Source organism: Sciurus vulgaris (genome assembly GCF_902686455.1).
Source record: "Sciurus vulgaris genome assembly, chromosome: 7".
Lineage (NCBI taxonomy): Eukaryota > Metazoa > Chordata > Mammalia > Rodentia > Sciuridae > Sciurus > Sciurus vulgaris.
Window position 1 is genome coordinate 115,918,898 of NC_136467.1, and position 16,620 is coordinate 115,935,517.

General features: G+C 52.0%; 1 protein-coding gene across 1 annotated transcript; it reads left to right on the forward strand.

The window, feature by feature from the left end:
- Positions 1 to 2,169: 2,169 nt before the first annotated feature.
- On the forward strand, positions 2,170 to 9,092 carry LOC306665224 (gastricsin-like). The gene is made up of 9 exons (XM_079146560.1): positions 2,170 to 2,246; positions 3,374 to 3,524; positions 3,859 to 3,976; positions 4,854 to 4,972; positions 5,314 to 5,513; positions 6,534 to 6,656; positions 7,195 to 7,342; positions 8,102 to 8,200; positions 8,834 to 9,092. Exons 1-9 carry the CDS (start codon positions 2,182 to 2,184, stop codon positions 8,984 to 8,986), a joined length of 1,176 nt encoding a protein of 391 aa, XP_079002686.1. The 5' UTR covers positions 2,170 to 2,181; the 3' UTR covers positions 8,987 to 9,092.
- The last annotated feature ends 7,528 nt before the right edge of the window (positions 9,093 to 16,620 follow it).

Consider the following 16,620-nt stretch of genomic DNA (forward strand, 5'->3'; position numbering starts at 1 on the left):
GACGATGCCCATCTCTGGAAACGTGCTCCCTACCCTGTCTTCTACTGCAGAGTCTCACAGGGCTGAGGGGACTGTAGGAGAAGGAGGCCTGAGTTGGGACCACCATCAAGCAGGGACCCCCCTCTCTGGGATGGGCTGAGCAGACCCCAGTCCGTTCTCTGTCTGCCCCGTCATGGGGCCAGGGGAGGATCCAGAGCTCTGGCTGGGCAGTGGGAGGTGGTGGCCGAGTGGAAAATCCCCTGCTGGCCAGATGTTTCTTTGGTTGGCAGGTGTGATCCTGACCTTCTGCCTGGGCCCATGGGCATGATAAATCTGTTTGGAGCCCTGAGTGCAGGGTACAAGGTGGCAGAGAAGGTGCTGGCATGGGGACTTTTTCCAGTCACCCCAATATGGAGAGTTTTCTGAGGCAGGTTATCAGTCCCAGTTGAGGTCACCTCAGGCCTTGGGAAGCTTGTAGATGGGAAGTGGGGGAGGTGGTGGTGAGGGGGATGGGGAGTTGCGGGGATGGGTGCAGGACTGTGGATGATGGAGAGAGGGACAGGATACCCAGACCTAGGGGCCAGAGACGGGGCAGGCCAGAGCTCACCTGAAGGCCAGGGGCACAGAGGCCTTCAGGAGCCGAGGTCAGGGCAGAGTTGTAAGGGGTGGAGAGAGACGAAATGAAGAAGGGGACAAGGACAGGAGTGGCCCTGTGGTCTTGCCTGCTCCAGGCTCCACTGCACTCTGCTGCCAGAGTGGCGGCCACTGCCCAGGTGGCTTATCCTGCGAGTGTATCCTGGGCATGTGGAGATGTTCAGAGACGGGTTCGCTGAGGGTGAGGACGAACCACGCCTACCCCACCTAGGCTTACCCGGCGGGCTTACCCAGGCTTCAGAGATCGAGCTCTGAAGGCACGGATCCAATTTTATTTAGGGTTGTACAGGACATATATAGGCACATTATCCAAAATGTTAACACTCTCATTAAAGTATAACAGTCAGCCTATAGGTGAACTGTACGTCGAGGGTCCAGGTAGTGTGAACACATCAAGCATGCCCAAGCAATTCTGCCCAGTGACAGGTCTGAGACCAAGGACTGGGGGAATGGCAAGCTCCAGCACACAGCATGAGGCAAGGCAGTGCGGGCGAGCTCACATCACAGCTCTATGGGATGCACGTCAGAACGAGGCCTCGCCTCAGCTCAAACTCAGCCTCAACAGCTGCAAAGACCTTCTTCCGTGGCGAGTCTTTACCATGACCTCGGTTTCTCTGTCCAGAATGTTTGGCTGACTTAGACCATGGTGCCAGTGACTGCTGTCAGAGAAGCCTGAGGAATGTTCCCGACAGGCATGAATTGAGGTAGGACGAATATATCCCAAACACCCTGTGGACCTTGAAAGCCTCTGAAGCACCCCAAATCACAGTGACCCCAACCACAGGCCTCCAGCCCCAGCCCAGCACCAGGACTGCCTGGATCCCAATGAAACAATCCCACGTGAGCTACTGACTCGGGAACCCCACACATCCCTGATCCCTCGCCTAAGAGATTGGGGTCGTGGGGACCAGGACCTGAGTCCCACCTCAGGGCATCACTTCAGCCCACAGTTCTCAATGATGTCATCCCTCCAGGGGATGTTCAGCAAGCCCTGGAGACTTTCCTGATTGTTACAGCTCGGGGGCTGCTCCTGGCACCTAGTGGGCAGCACCAGGGATGCTGTGGACCTGCCTGCAGTGACGGGACAGTGCCCATGACAAAGAAGCATGGCTTCCCCCAGGTCAAGGCTGCTGCTGCTGCTGAGCAAGCTGCCAAGGGACCCTGTGCCCGTCTCTCTGTGTCCGCCTCGTTCTGGCCCTCACCCCCAAATGCCCACAGAGCCTGTGGTTCCTGGAGGAGGAGCAGGCTATGCCACCGCGTCTTACGGGACTTTGTTCTCCCTTATCGCCCGGACCTCCTGGCCTCTGGTGTTGAGTTAAGAGGTCAACAAGTTGAGAAGTCCGCTGTGGCCGTGGTCCAGGGGAAAGCACAGAAACAGTGCCGCACGGTGTCCCGGGACACCTGGCTTGGGGTCATGCTTGCCAGGGCAGGGAGGCAGGGACTCGGCCACATGCAGGGAGTATAAAGGAGGAGTGCTGAGTCTCCAGTGCAGTGTGACCGAGGAGGTCCGAGTGGCGCTCCCTCAGTGCCCAGCTGGCAGTTGGCATCATGAAGTGGATGGTGGTGGCCTTGGTCTGCCTCCAGGTCCTGGAGGCGTCAGCTTCACCTGTCAAGTGAGTGTGGGCCTGGCTGTCGGTGCAGGTCACTCAGGGAAGCCTGGAGGCCTGCAGGAGCAGCCGAGTCAGGGGACAGCAGCTGTGTGCAAGCTGGAATCCCTGCTGGGACCAGGGAAGGCTGCCTTTGCTGGTGCTGGGCAGGGCTCGGCGGGGAGCAGAGGAGCCTGGCCTCAGGGGCTTCTAGGGAAGGGAGAGGCACCATCCTCCCCGACTGAGCAGAGGAGGTGGTCCTGAGACAGAGTAGGGGGACTGTGCCCTCGCAGGCCCCTGCAAGGAGCGTGTGGTTTCTTCCTTCAGACAGAACCATCCTCTCCATAGAAGGAGTAAGGCAACCCTCCTAGAACGTTCCTGAAGACCCCAATTCACCAGCAGATGCCCAAATCACATTAGCACAAACACCAATACCTGTCAATCTCTAGAAGAGGAGGTGGTGAAAATCAGGGTGAAGCAGGTGGGCTGGCTCAGGGGACAGCAGGACCCCAGCCTGCCACTCTGCCTGCTGTGCCACGGGGAAGGGTGCAGTGGGCCTTTCCTGTATGCAGCTTTATATCCACTCAGGCAGTCAACTCCGCATGGAAAATACTAGGGGCGATTGCTGTTCCCTGGCTCCCTGGTGGGTCCTACGGGCAGTCCCAGGTGCCAGAGTGCACCCGGGAAGGGACTCTCTTTGGGGTGAGCTTTGCTGACCCTGAGATCTATTTCATTGTCCCATTTTCCTGGTTCTGAGGATGGCACCCAGGCCAGGCAAAAGGAAGGCAAGTCCCACTGAGTCATAACGCAGACCTGGACCTTAAACAATGACAAGAACAAATATAACCAGAAGTCCTGGGAAGTGTACTTCCCCAGTGTCCAAGTGCCTCTCCCATCCTGGGAAGAATTTGCAGGCTGGTTGAGAGCAGAGGCCCAGGGCAGGAGAAGGACCCTGAGATGGGGTGAGGGCAGGCACTGGGGGAAATCCCTTATTCCCCGAATATTGGGGCAGGTGCTGAGTGAGGTATGGAAGAAAGAGAGAGGGGAAGACAGAAGAGGAAATGGAAGAGAGAGGGCGGGGAACAGCGGGGAGAGAAGAAAGGAGACTGGAAGGTGGGAGGAGGAGGCCCAGCCCTGACACTCAGCCTCCCTAGGGTGCCCCTGAAGAAGCTGAAGACGATGCGTCAGACCATGAGGGAAAAGGGCTTGCTGGAGGAGTTCCTGAGGACCCACAAGCACGACCCGGCTCAGAAGTACCGCTTCAGCGACTTCAGCGTGCTCTATGAGCCCATGACCTACATGGATGTGAGTGCTGGTGCTGCCAGGTGTCCCTGTTCCTGCTGCCCAGGGGTGTCACTGTGCACCTACCCTGAGGCCACTCCCTTCTGCCAGTGCTGGCAGCCTGGGGGTCCCCACTGTGAGTGGCCCACTGGGCAGAGCATGGGGAGGGTCCCCTGGGGACCTGGCAGCTGACCCACAGAGACCATGTGGCTGCCCTGGGCAGACAGGCCCTGAGGCCTGTGGATTTGGGGCCTGGCTCGTGGTGCCACCCCAGGGCTGGGCTGTGCCTCCTGGTGTGCCAGGAGAAGCCTGGGGCCGGGATCCCTCTCTTGCTACCAGCCTGCCCATGGCTCCCCAGGCTGCCTACTTTGGTGAGATCAGCATCGGGACTCCACCCCAGAACTTCCTGGTCCTGTTTGACACCGGCTCCTCCAACCTGTGGGTGCCCTCCGTCTACTGCCAGAGCCTGGCCTGCAGTGAGTGCTGGGCTGGCCAGGGAGGGCCGTGGGAAGGCCGGGCACTGGCATCTGAGGGATGCAGGCAGGGAGGGCTGCTCACTCCTGCAGAGGACCAGGGACTTGTGCAGGGTCCAGGCCTCCACTAGCCAGAGGGAGGAGGCTGGCCCTGCCCTCGGGTGGACTCTGCCTTGCCCATGGTCAGGAGGCACCCCTTGCTCTCTGCCCCACCTCACCCCTCCAGGTCACCCATCCTTCCTCTTGCTGGCTCAGGGACTGCTAGTCCCCTCCTGGAGACAACTTCCCCTGCAGGCCTCCCACTCCACTCTGCCATTCACTGAGTTCTCCCTGAGTGTCTCCCAGGGCCTGGACAGAGCTATGCTGGATCTGGTCCCTGTCCCGGAGTCCTTTGGGAGACAGAGATCAGCATTTCCTAGCTGCCCTGGTTCTTGCCAAAGCCTTGTGGCAGATATCTCTGGTGCATGGGGACCCTCCTGGGGCACACCCATGCCACTCCACTTCCAGTATGCCCAACTCCTGGGTGGATGGGGCTGGGTTCCTCTCAGGACCACACCCCCCCCTCACTGGATGAGCAGTTCTCACTGGGCTCTGTGCCAGGTTGTGCTGGGAAGAGACTGAGGTGCATATGGGGTGCCCTGCCTCATGCAGGTCATCATCCAGGCATCCAAGGTATCTGTAAAACCTGGGCTTTGGGGCCAATGGCTTCCAGGTAGTATGAGCCAGGGGCCAAGGCTGTTAGCCCCTGCCTTGGCAACCCAGGTGTGACCTGGAACCTCAGGGTGGATGACAAGGCAGAGGGACAGGCTGGGGTGCGGCTGAGGAGCCTGAGAGCCAGGCAGCCGTCATCTCAGCTGGGGCCTCCCCGCTCCTCCCGCAGCCACACACCCTCGCTTCAACCCCAGCCAGTCCTCCACCTTCTCCACCAACGGGCAGACCTTCTCCCTGCAGTATGGCACCGGCAGCCTCACTGGCTTCTTTGGCTACGACACCCTGACTGTGAGTGCTCTGCCTGCCCCCACCCTGGATGAGGGCTTAGAGGGCGGGCACTTCCGTGTGACTCCCAAAGTCCCCTAGGCCCTCCGGGTGGCTTCCTGCACCAGACAATCGTGGCGCTCTGCAGTGGGAGCTGGACACCTGGATGTGGAGGTCTGGGCATGGTGGCGACAGCCAAGGAAGCTGCTCAGAAGAGAAGGCGGCTCAGGGAGACCTGTGGGAAGTGGGGAGAGTCCAGAGGAGGAAGGACAAGGACCATGAAGGGGTTTCGGGGACATGGGGCTGGAGGACATGGAGGCAGTCAGGGGTGTCACCTCCCCTCCACCTTGTCCTCCACCCCACAGGTGGAGAGCATCCAGGTCCCCAACCAGGAGTTCGGCCTGAGTGAGAAAGAGCCGGGGACCAATTTTGTCTATGCGCAGTTTGATGGCATCATGGGCCTGGCCTACCCTGCCCTGTCCATGGGGGGCGCCACCACAGCCTTGCAGGGCATGCTGCGGGTGGAAGCCCTGTCCAGCCCCATCTTCAGCGTCTACCTCAGCAAGTGAGAGACAGCCTTGTGGGTCCCTACCTCCTGCCATGTCCCAAGACCTGGACACCTAAGGTCCAGTGCTGGGGGGCGTGGAGGCTTCCCAGCAGTGGGCGGCTGGGTGTCACCTGTCCCAGAGCCTGGTCTCCTAGCCTTTGACTCTCCTGCTCTCCTGCTCCTGCCCTGTCCACTTGGACGTCCCTTTGCTCTTCTTGGCCAGGATGGTCCCCACCTCTACATCCTGAACTTTCTTTTGTGTGTTGCTGCTCTGTTACCCCAGGTCTTGGGCCTGCCTCCTGCTCTGGGTCCTGAGAGCCCACTGCCTGGAATGTGCTTCTCTCCATATGCTGACCTGCTGTCCCCTCTCCTCCGTGTGTCTCTAGGTAGCCTGGAGTCTTCCTGTCTAGGCCCTTGTTTGGCTCCTAACCAGTTTTCCTCCCTCTCAACAAGCAGGCCAGGTCATCAGTTTCCTGGACCTGACTTTTCTCTCTTCCAGTCCAGCATTCTTCCCCTTTACTGTCTAGAGCCATTTCCATCTTCTTGTTGTGGCTTGGTGTCCTCAACTAGTTGGCAGCAGTATGACCCTGTTACTCACACTTGGGACCTTTTTCTGGTTTACACTCTATGCGTAACCCCAGGAGTGCCCCCTTCTGCTACTGCTAAGAGGAGGCTCTGGAAGAATCCTGGCCTTCTTTGCCATCCCCTCCACCAAGCCCTGACCTTGTCCACTTCCAGCTGAAAAGGAACATGTTGGGTTTGGGTGGGGCTCCTGGTGACAGGGTCCCACATGTCATGAAATCATAAGTAGATGACTGCCCAGTGTGTGTGGTTTGCAGGCCACAAAGGTAAAGTTGCCCTTGAATAGTGTGTTGTGGGGTGCATCATTCAGGATTGTGTGGGGACACAGTGTCCTGTCCTCAGGGAACTCCCCTCTGAATCCAGGGAAGGCCCTGTTTCCCTGTGAAGGTGACTGCTCAGCATGGACACCTTGTTCTTGGTCACTCCCTCACTTCCCCTTTCCTGTGTGTCCTGCAGCCAAGAGGGCTCCGAGGACGGTGGAGCGGTGATCTTCGGGGGCGTGGACGACAACCTGTACACAGGGGAGGTCTCCTGGGCCCCTGTCACCCGGGAGCTCTACTGGCAGATCGGCATCGAGGAGTGAGTGTGGGGTGGGGGTCCCTGGGACTTTCTTGGAGTGGACTTCCTGGACCCACGGCTCACACATCCAGGCTCTGCTGGGGTCTGGGACAGAGGACGCCTGGGTCCTGCTCTTACCCAGAGTCACCGGTGGCCTTTGCAGAGGCATCCAAACTGGCTCTGGAGAGGGTAGGCGTGGGCACATCTGGAATTCCGCACAGTGGAGAAGCTCTTGTCCCTAACTCCCACAGGACCCCTCAGATTAGAAACTGAGGTGCATGGGACCAAACTCATGGACAAATTTTTCCACAGCCTTTATGAAATGTGGTGGCCCTGGTTTTCAGTGCTTCTGGAAACTTCCTTGAAGTTTTTAGGCATAGATTTCAGGGCCCCTTAGGTGTCCTAGTGTTGACTCAGAGACTGTGAGGCAGGGGACTAGCTGCACTGGTGTCTGTGGGGCCCTCATCTGCATCGGGTGTGCCCGCTCCTCAGTGCTGGGAAGATCTCCCCTGGCCACCCTGACCTGGCTGGTTCAGGCTGCCTTCTTCTTGCCATTCAGGTTCTATGTTGGGGAGGAGGCTTCTGGCTGGTGCTCCCAGGGCTGCCAGGCCATGGTGGACACAGGAACCTCTCTGCTTGTTGTGCCCAAGAAGCACCTGAGTGCCCTTCTACAGACCATTGGGGCCCAGGAGGATGAGTATGGACAGGTAGGTGTGACACGGATGTCCCCTATCCAGGAGAGTACAGTATAGAGCCATTTGTAGTTTTCCCTGGGACACAGAACTAGCATGGGCTCCATGCTTCTGTTGCCCAAGGTACTGAAAGTGGGGACCCCGACACCAGGGCTCCTGGACAGCACAGGGCTGGAGGCCGGTTAATGCAGAGCCATGTCTCAGGTGCTGAGGGATGTGGGAGGTTACTGCCAGGCAAGAACTCCTTCTGTGCTGCAGTCCACTCAGCAAATCAGATGAAACACTGGCTGGGTTTTCAGGTTAAAGTAATGTGACTGCAATGTGGTGCCAAGAAGTGAGTAACAAGGGACAACCCTTCAGGACACAACTCTCTCTACTCCATCAGCCTTGCTCCCTGGCTCCCATGTGTCCTGTTGAAGGATAGGGTCACCCAATGAGCCCTCCCCATAAGTGAGGAATCCAGGTCCACTTTTCCTGTGTACATGGCTGCAGGTGTTTAAAGGAATCCACAGGAAAAAGGCAGTGTCCCATCTCTCAGAAGGGCCAGGCAGGCAGGAGGAGTGTCCTTGATGTGGAACATTCGCAGGTCTCCCCACATGTCACCCACTCTAACTGCACATGTGGGACCCAGGAGGCGTCTACACAGCACCTGTCCTGAGCTGTGCCCTCTGGTCCAGAAGCAGGCCCGGGGCTCACGTGGGCCTGGGTGCTCAGCAGCTCACAGCAGGTGCTCTTGGGAGGGAAATGAGGACCTGGGTCTGTTGTGCTCTGCAGTTTTTCGTGAACTGTGCTGACGTCCAGAACCTGCCCACCTTCACCTTCGTCATCAACGGTGTGCAGTTCCCTCTGAAGCCCTCCTCCTACATCCTCAACGTAAGTCCTGCTACCTGGGGCTGAGTGCCTGGGGGAGGACCAGGTGCAGAGAAGCGCTCCCCTGGCCCTGTGCCATTCCTCGAGCCACTTCGGATGATCCCCACTAGAAGAGCGTCCCCCATGATCACTGGGTATCTTAATTAGCGGCAAGGGGCTGTGTCTAGGGCTAGCCACTGTGTAGCCGGGGCCTAGGGGCCGAGGCTATCCCTCACGATGTCGCAGCCTTTGATGAGGGAGATTCTCATTGTGTTTGAGGAATGAAACCTTGGAGGTTCAGAGAGGTTAAACAGCTGATCCCGGGATGACAGATGATGAGGGGGAAGGGAAGGCTGAATCCAAGTTGACCAGCCTCCGAGTCTTGGTGATCACGTTGACCCGCTGCACTTCAGGTGCAGGGGGCCTGTGGGAAGAAGAGTTTCCCGCCATCGGGACAGGCCCATGCAGCCTGAGTTGAGCAATTTGAGAAACCTTCCCAGCAGCCCACCTTGGATAATCAACTAATTTAGGAGCCCTCAGGGGCATTCTTTCCCTGCTTATCTCCGTAAGTGTGCCCGTGACCCAGGGCTCAGGGCCGAGCAGTGCCCTGGCCAACTGTGGCCAAATGAATGAGCGCTGCCTTTGTGTGTTGAGCAGGAGGATGGCTACTGCTCCGTGGGACTGGAATCCATTGACCTGTCCTTGGAGGGTGGCCAGCCCTTTTGGATTCTTGGGGACGTCTTCCTCAGGTCCTACTATTCCATCTTTGACATGGCCAACAACAGGGTGGGCTTCGCCACTGCTGCCTAGTCTGCCCCCTGACCCCTGCACTCCCATCCTCCCTTGGGCCCACATTGTAGGGGCCCTGTGTCCTTCCTCTCTGCATTCTGCCTTCTTTTGTGGGCCTTCTCTAATAATAAACAGTTTCCCATATCAGGAGCCATTGTATCTGGAGTTTTATTGTGGCCTAAATGGACCCTGGACTCAGGGATAGGGGAGTGTGGGAATCAGGGCAAGTCTCACTGTGATGAATATGTGAGGCCACGAGTTTTCCTGGGGTCACTGAGAGTCCAGGAGATATTGGCCTAAGGTCAGGCTTGGCATTCACCCTGTTCCCCTCGGTGGTTGGAGTGTCTTCACAGCTTCCCCTTGTGCGGTAACAGTGGTAAAGGGTCCCTACTCTAACAACCTGAGATGCTTGGCTGGTCCACTTTGTCACCCTACAGCTACCTCTGACCCCAGGACCCACTGACCTGTCCACTGGCAGTGTGACTGGGGGCACACTTGCAGATCTAGCTGTGTGTCTCCTCACCACTTAACCAACATTGGCCAGAATTTTCTGAAGATTCCAGACACCTATGCACACTTGCAACCTTCATGGTGTCCTTGAAGGAGGAGGATGTGCCAGAAACTTTTTGTAGGAGGCTCCTGGAGGCTGGGACTGACTTGGGCAGATTGCATTTACCTCAACGCCTATGTCCATGACTTTCATTTGAGGAAGGCTGACCCTGAGTTAGGACAAGGACTGCTCCTTGAATCCCTTGGAGATCAGCCCACTTGCTCTAACCAACTCAGATCTCACATTCAGAGACCCAAATAAAGTAGCTTCTGGCTTTGGATACAAAACAGGTAGTTGAATAAATGGTTCACATCAGTTTCACCTTAGTCAAGTCACCCTGAGGCAGGACGTCCCGAATTCAACATGTTGCAATACCACTGTCCTGTTCTTAGTCCTGTGTGTGTGGCCACTACTTACCCTTCCCTGATGTGAGAGGAGGGAGAAGAGGATGGGCATGTGTTATACCCAGCTCTCTGACTTGTGTAGAGTACCATCCCTGGAGGTGAGGACAGTGGCTAGGAGGATGCTGAGAGGTACTGACTGGTTCAGGTGTGTGGACAGAACCACAGACACAGGGTCCTTCTCAAGGCATGACCAGTGACCTGTGCTCAGTTGCCAGGATTATGAAGCAGAGAGGGCCACCCATGGCCAGTGCTTCCATATCCTTCTTCTCCCCTACTCCCTTTCACCTCCTCTCCCTTTGTATTCTTCTTTAAAAATGTGAGTTTTACCAGTCAAACTCTTCAGACCTGATAGATATTATAAATCAGATAAACCTAACAGATATTCACAGATCATTCATCCAAAAAGATCTGAATTCATTTTCTTCTTATCTGTTGCTTCAGTGATTCGCAAAATACATATTTAAAGGCACAATGAAGTCTTAGCAAATAGGTAAAATTCTATGAAATTCTTTGTGTCTTAAGAGATCACAATAAAATGAAATTAGAAATCTTGAGAAGGAAAAAAACGAAAGAAATGATATAAAACCATCTGGATTGAGTAAGAGAGTTTTGACTGATCAATGGGTCATAGAAAAAATTCAGGGGAAAAGTGTTAAAATTCTTACAATCCAGACAGAGATGCAGCACATTAGAATCTGCTGGATTCTATGAAGGCCATTGGGAAAGGAAAGTCACAGCCATGAGGACCTTCCTAAGAAAATAGAAAGATTCCCATTACACAACTGAATGATGAATCCAAAACCTACAGAAGGCAGAAATACTGAAGATCAGAGCTGAAACTCATGAAGTAGAGAATAAATTTGTAAAAGTATGAAGCATCAATGAGGAAGGCATTGGATCTTTGAAATGATAAACAAGACTTATCTATCAATCCTCAGCCACACTAACCAAAAGAAAGAGAAAGCCCAAATTCATAAAATCAGAACTGAAACAGGAGATATCCTCACAGATATCACAGAAATCCTGACAATCATTATGAAATAATTGGAAAACTTCTCATCCCCTAATTTGGAAAATCAAAAAGCAGTTGAGTTTCTAAACATACATGACCTACCCAAATGAATGTGGAAATGGAATGGACCCATAAGAAGCAATGATACTGAAGCAGTAATGAAAAAACCTTCCACAGAGGAATAGCCCTGGACAAGGTGGATTCTACCTGAATCCCATCATGCCTGTGAACCATGAAAGCCAATGCTTCTCAAATTATTCCATAAACTGAAAGGGGGTGGGTGAGCAGTTCCCAGTTCATTCTGTGAAGCCGGTATCACCCTGATACTTGAACCAGATAAAGACACATCAAGGAAAGAATACAGCAGAGCAAGATCCCTGATGAACATAGATACAAAATTCCTTAGTAAGATATTAGCAGATCAAAATCAACAAGACAATAAAGAGATATTACAGCAGGGTCAAATTGGTTTCAATCCTGTGATGTAGGGATGATTCCACATAGGCAAGTCAGCAAAAGTAATTCACCACATCAATGGAATGAAGGACAAAATCTCATGAGACAGGAAAAAAGTCTTGAAGAAAATTCATCACCCACACATGTTAAAATCAGTGATGAAAAGTGATGGAAGGATCTTCCTTCAACTTCATTAAGGTAGTTTTATACAACGAACCCAGACATCATCATTGTGAGTGGGGAAAAACCGAAAGCATGTCGGAAAAGCGAAAGAATAAACTCGGGGACAAGACTAGGATGTTCACTCTCACCACTTCTATTCAATACAGCACTTGAAATTTTAGTCAAGGCAACTAGGCAAGTGAAAGAAATAAAAGGAATATAGACGAGAAAGGGAGAAGTCAGTTACCACTGTTTGCAGATGATATGATCCTACCCTTAGAATATCCTCCAAACTCCACCAGAGCCTCCTAGACTAAATAATCAAATTTAGCAGAGTGCCAGGATGCAACATCAATATAGAAATGTCAATACCTTTTCTATTGTTTGCTAAAACAAAACAAAATTAAAAAACACATTAAAACCAATCCCAAATATAGGGAAACAATTTCATTCACAATAGCTTGTACAAAAAAAAAAATAGGAAGCAAGCAAGTATACAAATACACCTTTAATAAATCTAACCAAGCAGGAGAAAGACCCCCCCACAACTAAATTATAAACACTGAAAAATGATATTGAAGAACACACTTGAATGGAAAGATGTCCCATGTTCATGGATAGTCAGAATTAATAATATGAAAGTGCCATATCACCAAATGCAGTTGACAAAGTAAATGCAATTTCCATCAAATACCAATGATATTCTTCACACACATGCACACACAGACAGCAAGCCCTAAAATTCGTGTGGAAGAATAAAGACCTAGAATAGCCTGTTTAGTGATTGTAACCAAAAGACCAAAGCTGGAAGCACCACAACACCCGATTTCAAATTATTCTAAGGAGCTACATCAACAGAAAGAGCATGGCACTGGCATAAAAACAGACACACAAATGAAAGGACGAGAAGACCCAGAGACAAACCCACAAAGATTGTGCCATCTGATCCTTGACACAGGCACCAGAAACACATGGTGGAGAAAAGACAAATTTCTTAACACCTGGACCTGGGAAACTGGATCTGCACGTGGAGGAGAATGAATCCAGATGTGTATCTGTCACCCTGCACATGAGGCAACTCAAAATGGAGCAGAGACCGAGGAAGTAGACCAGGGACTGTGTACTGTGTAGGAGATGGGAGGGTCCATGCTGATATACAGGTGTGGGCGATGACTTCCCTATTGGGACTCTTAAGCTCAGGCAATCATACCAAGTATTGACAAGAGGGATAGCATCAAAAAGTTTCTGCACAAAAAGGGAAACAGTGTGAAGAGGGAGACTACAGAATGGGAGAAAGTATTTCCCAGCTACTCTTTGACAGAGAATGAACATGAGAATATATAAAGAACTCAAAAGGCTTAAAACCAAGAAAGCAAAAAACCCAATCAACAAATGGGGCAGTCAAGTAAACAGACACTTCTAAAGAGAAAAAAACAAACGACCCAAAAATACATGAAAAAGTTCGACATCAAGAAATGCAAATGAAAACTCTACTAAGTCCTGACACCCAATCGCAGAGACTCAGGAGGCTGAGCAGGAGGATTGCAAGTTTGAGTCCAGGCTCAACAATGCAGGGAGGCCCTCAACAACTTAGCGAGACCCTGACGTTAATAAAAGAAAAGGTGCTGGGGATGGGGTTCAGTGGTTAAGCACCCCTGGCTTAAATCCCCAATACGTAAAAGAAAAAAACATAAAAAAAAAAGACAAACTACATTGAGAGTTCATGTTCCTCCAGTTAGAATGACAGGCACCAGGAATACAAATAATAGTGAACAATGGCAAGGATGTGAGGAACAGGGAACATTTTCTAATACGATGTTTGTGGAATCAAAATTGCCGAGGTGCTCACTGAATTCTCAGGCTGTCCTGGAACTTGCCATCTCCTACCTCAGCCTCCCAACTTGCTGGATTACAGGCACGTGCCACTGCATCCAGTCAGAGCAATTCCTGAGGGATTTCATTTCACTCTTTTCTGTGGAAATGGGAAACTCGCATAATATGGGTCAATAGCACCACAACAGCCAGCCCCTGCTACCCCACAAAGTCACAGAAGTAGAACAGGAATGAGAACCAGGGAAGGGTCCAGGGAGCATAGCAGACACTGGGTGATCCTGAGGCTCCACCCCCACCCTGGCCTCCCTGCAGCTGAAGCTGGGTTCATGGCCTCCATCCACCCTGTGCCTCCCCTTTCCACCAAACCAGACATGCAAGCAAGGCCAGGTTCATCAATAGACCAGAGGAAAATTGAACAGGCTTTCTATTTCATCTTTATACACACAGGGATTTATTTTCAAATGTTCCAGATACAGATAAAACAGACTCATCTGTAGAAGGAGAGAAGTTAACCTATCTGTGGGATTGTGCAGAGGGTTGCGTGAGCCATTAAATACAAAGCATTAAATACAAAGCCCACCCACAGGGATGGGATATTTTCCAGGAGGGCAGGAGCCCACTCTAAAACCTCAGGTCCAGTTCTTCCTTACAGTAGTAAACTCATAAGTGCAGAAGGAAGGATGGAAATACCAAATCACCATTAGGCAAATATCTTTGTAGGGACTGTTGTAGCCAAGCCATGAATGGATGTTAAACGCAGTGCAGGAGAACCAGGAGATTCGGGAGGTCTGCATAGTCCAATCATCTCCCCAAAAGATTCAAATTAATTACCGAGGCACAACAGCAAATTGACAGGCGAGAAACCTGCCAGATCTCACCTTAACCAAGTCACGGTGTGCAGTACACGAAGCCTGGACATCCTGGGATCCTGACATTGTCCACTGAGGGCAATCCCCTCGTCATGATACTCCCCCTAATGGCACCCTCAGCCTCATCATGTGAAAACAGGACCATCAGCCACAGCCAGGGGCATCTACCAAGGATCTGACTGGGACAACCTAAAGTCACAAGGGCACATCAGACAAAGAAAATCAGGACTGGCAGAGACGGAAGGAGAATGAAATGATCCCTGAGAACAATGTGGGAACCAGATTGGATCTTGGACCCGAAAATGGAAGTGCTGGCACAAATGGTGGCCTTTAAACCAGATCTGTAGCTGCCTCCATAGTGTTCTCTCAGGTAAAGTGTCCTGATTTCAAGAGGACACTGCTTATCATGTGAGTTCACATTACGGGGTGCTGGGTGAAAACTGCGAGGGAACACTCAACACTCTAGACGACATTCCAAACGTCTAGGGTTCTGTGAAAGTTCAACCTTACGTACCTTGAGCTTCAGAAAGACATATCTCAGGCCCAGTATGTTCCCAGTGGGTTTGGGGGAACTAATGGTGAGAATATAAAACACACACCAACACTCAAGCAAAAAGCAAAAGCCCACCAAATAGCTGAAACCTTCACTAAAAGTGCACATAGATTGGTGAGAAAGATTAAGGTCATCGAGTAATTGTCCCCAGAGCTGAGTGGACATGCTCAGGGTTAGAATGCACAGGGAAACTGAGATCCCTGGCCCAAACTCACACCACTGCCACAGAGCATCGGTCAGTAATCCTCAAGAAGTGCCCCTTCAGCCACTGCTTGAATGTCCCTGTCACGGGAAGCTCACCACTTCACTCCTTTGGCTGAGTGCAGGGTGTGTGCTGTTGATAGCGGTCAGAAACTGGAAACAACCCAGTGACATGGGCCAGGAAGACAGAGCGCCAGGTAACCTCTGTGAGTGATCATGGTGTGGCGTATCTTAATGCATGGAAATGTGTACATGCCATAGTCCCTGTGATAAGAGCAGAGCAAGTTGTGTTTGCACACTGATCTCGGTGAGGTTCAAATCGAAGCGTGCACAGTAAGTTCTGGAAGATAATGTAGGAAGGAGCAGGCAGCTCGACTTCAAAGTTTAATAGTTTAAATTCTTTCCTTCTTTATTTACTCATGGGGAGGTGCTGGGGGTGGAGCCATGGCCTCAGCATGCTATGCATGTGCTCTACCATGGAACTACAACCCAGGCATGACTTGGTAGTTTTTTAAAAAGTGAGAAAGGTACAAGTTTAAATGAAATTTAGCATCCAGAATTTTAAAAAATACCTTCCAAGAAATGATGTGGAGATTGTCACTTCGTGAAGGATTGAAGGACCTTCATGGAACACAAGTCTGGGAGAGAATCTAGGGCTTGATCTGAGCACTGAGGGACAGAGCAACACAATTGATGAGTGATGTCTGGCTTGGGTGATGGATGGGCAGTGAAAGTATGCATGCTATGCAGTTGTCATTCTTTCAGAGACTCCCAATTCTCTGTGTCACTTTATAGATACTCTAAAAGATGTCTTTGGGCAAACTAGGAATCATGAGAACAGAGAGGACTCTAGGAGGTACATGCTGCAGGATTTGGGGCAAGTCAACGGGATCCAAGCTGTTTTGAAGGAGACACCACAGGGGAAGACAATCAGAGTCTCCACTACATGGGTCAGTGTAGGGGTAGGTGGGCACTTTGGGAAGCCTGATCTGAGTTTTCTGGTGGGTGCACTTTGGAAGGGTCTTTCAGATGGAGCACAGAGCATGGAGGCAGGAAAATAAGAGCCTCCTTGGAAGAAAGGAGTGTGCATGGGGGAGAAGAACTTGGAAACATAGCAAGAAACCAGATGGGTTGTGCCGTGCATGGTCGAGTGACAAGCTTGGATTTCATGTAGTCAGACAGGGAGGACTATTTAGCTCAGTAAATTGTTCGTTTGTGTGTTTGGGCAGTGGGCATTGAATCCAGAGGGCTTTACCAGTGAGCCGCCTCTCTAGGGCTTTTTATGATTATTAATTCATTTGTATTTTGAGACAGGATCTCACTGGTTGCTTAAGTCCTCATTAAATTGGTGAGTGTGTCCTGGAGATTGCAATCCTCCCACCTCAGCCTCCCGAGTTGCTGGGAGGGCAGGCTTGTGCCAGTGCACGCAGGAATTATGGCAAACGTTGAGGAGGGGGAGGCTGAGGGGAAATGAGACTTGGGCATGCAGAGAAATTGCCTCCTTCCTGTTGACCAGCAGCCTGCTGCCCTGAGATGCCCTGTGGGTCAAGGTCTCCCAGGAGAGCAGTTTGGGTCATTGGCAGGAAATGTGAGCCCTGGGACAATGGTGTGTGGG

Bases quoted from the DNA above. Each gene is read 5' to 3' on its own strand.
- LOC306665224 (XM_079146560.1), top strand. From the start codon at position 2,182: ATGAAGTGGATGGTGGTGGCCTTGGTCTGCCTCCAGGTCCTGGAGGCG. The intron at 4,973-5,313 runs GTGAGTGCTCTG...TCCACCCCACAG, and splicing joins TTGGCTACGACACCCTGACT to GTGGAGAGCATCCAGGTCCC. The intron at 8,201-8,833 runs GTAAGTCCTGCT...TGTGTTGAGCAG, and splicing joins CCTCCTCCTACATCCTCAAC to GAGGATGGCTACTGCTCCGT.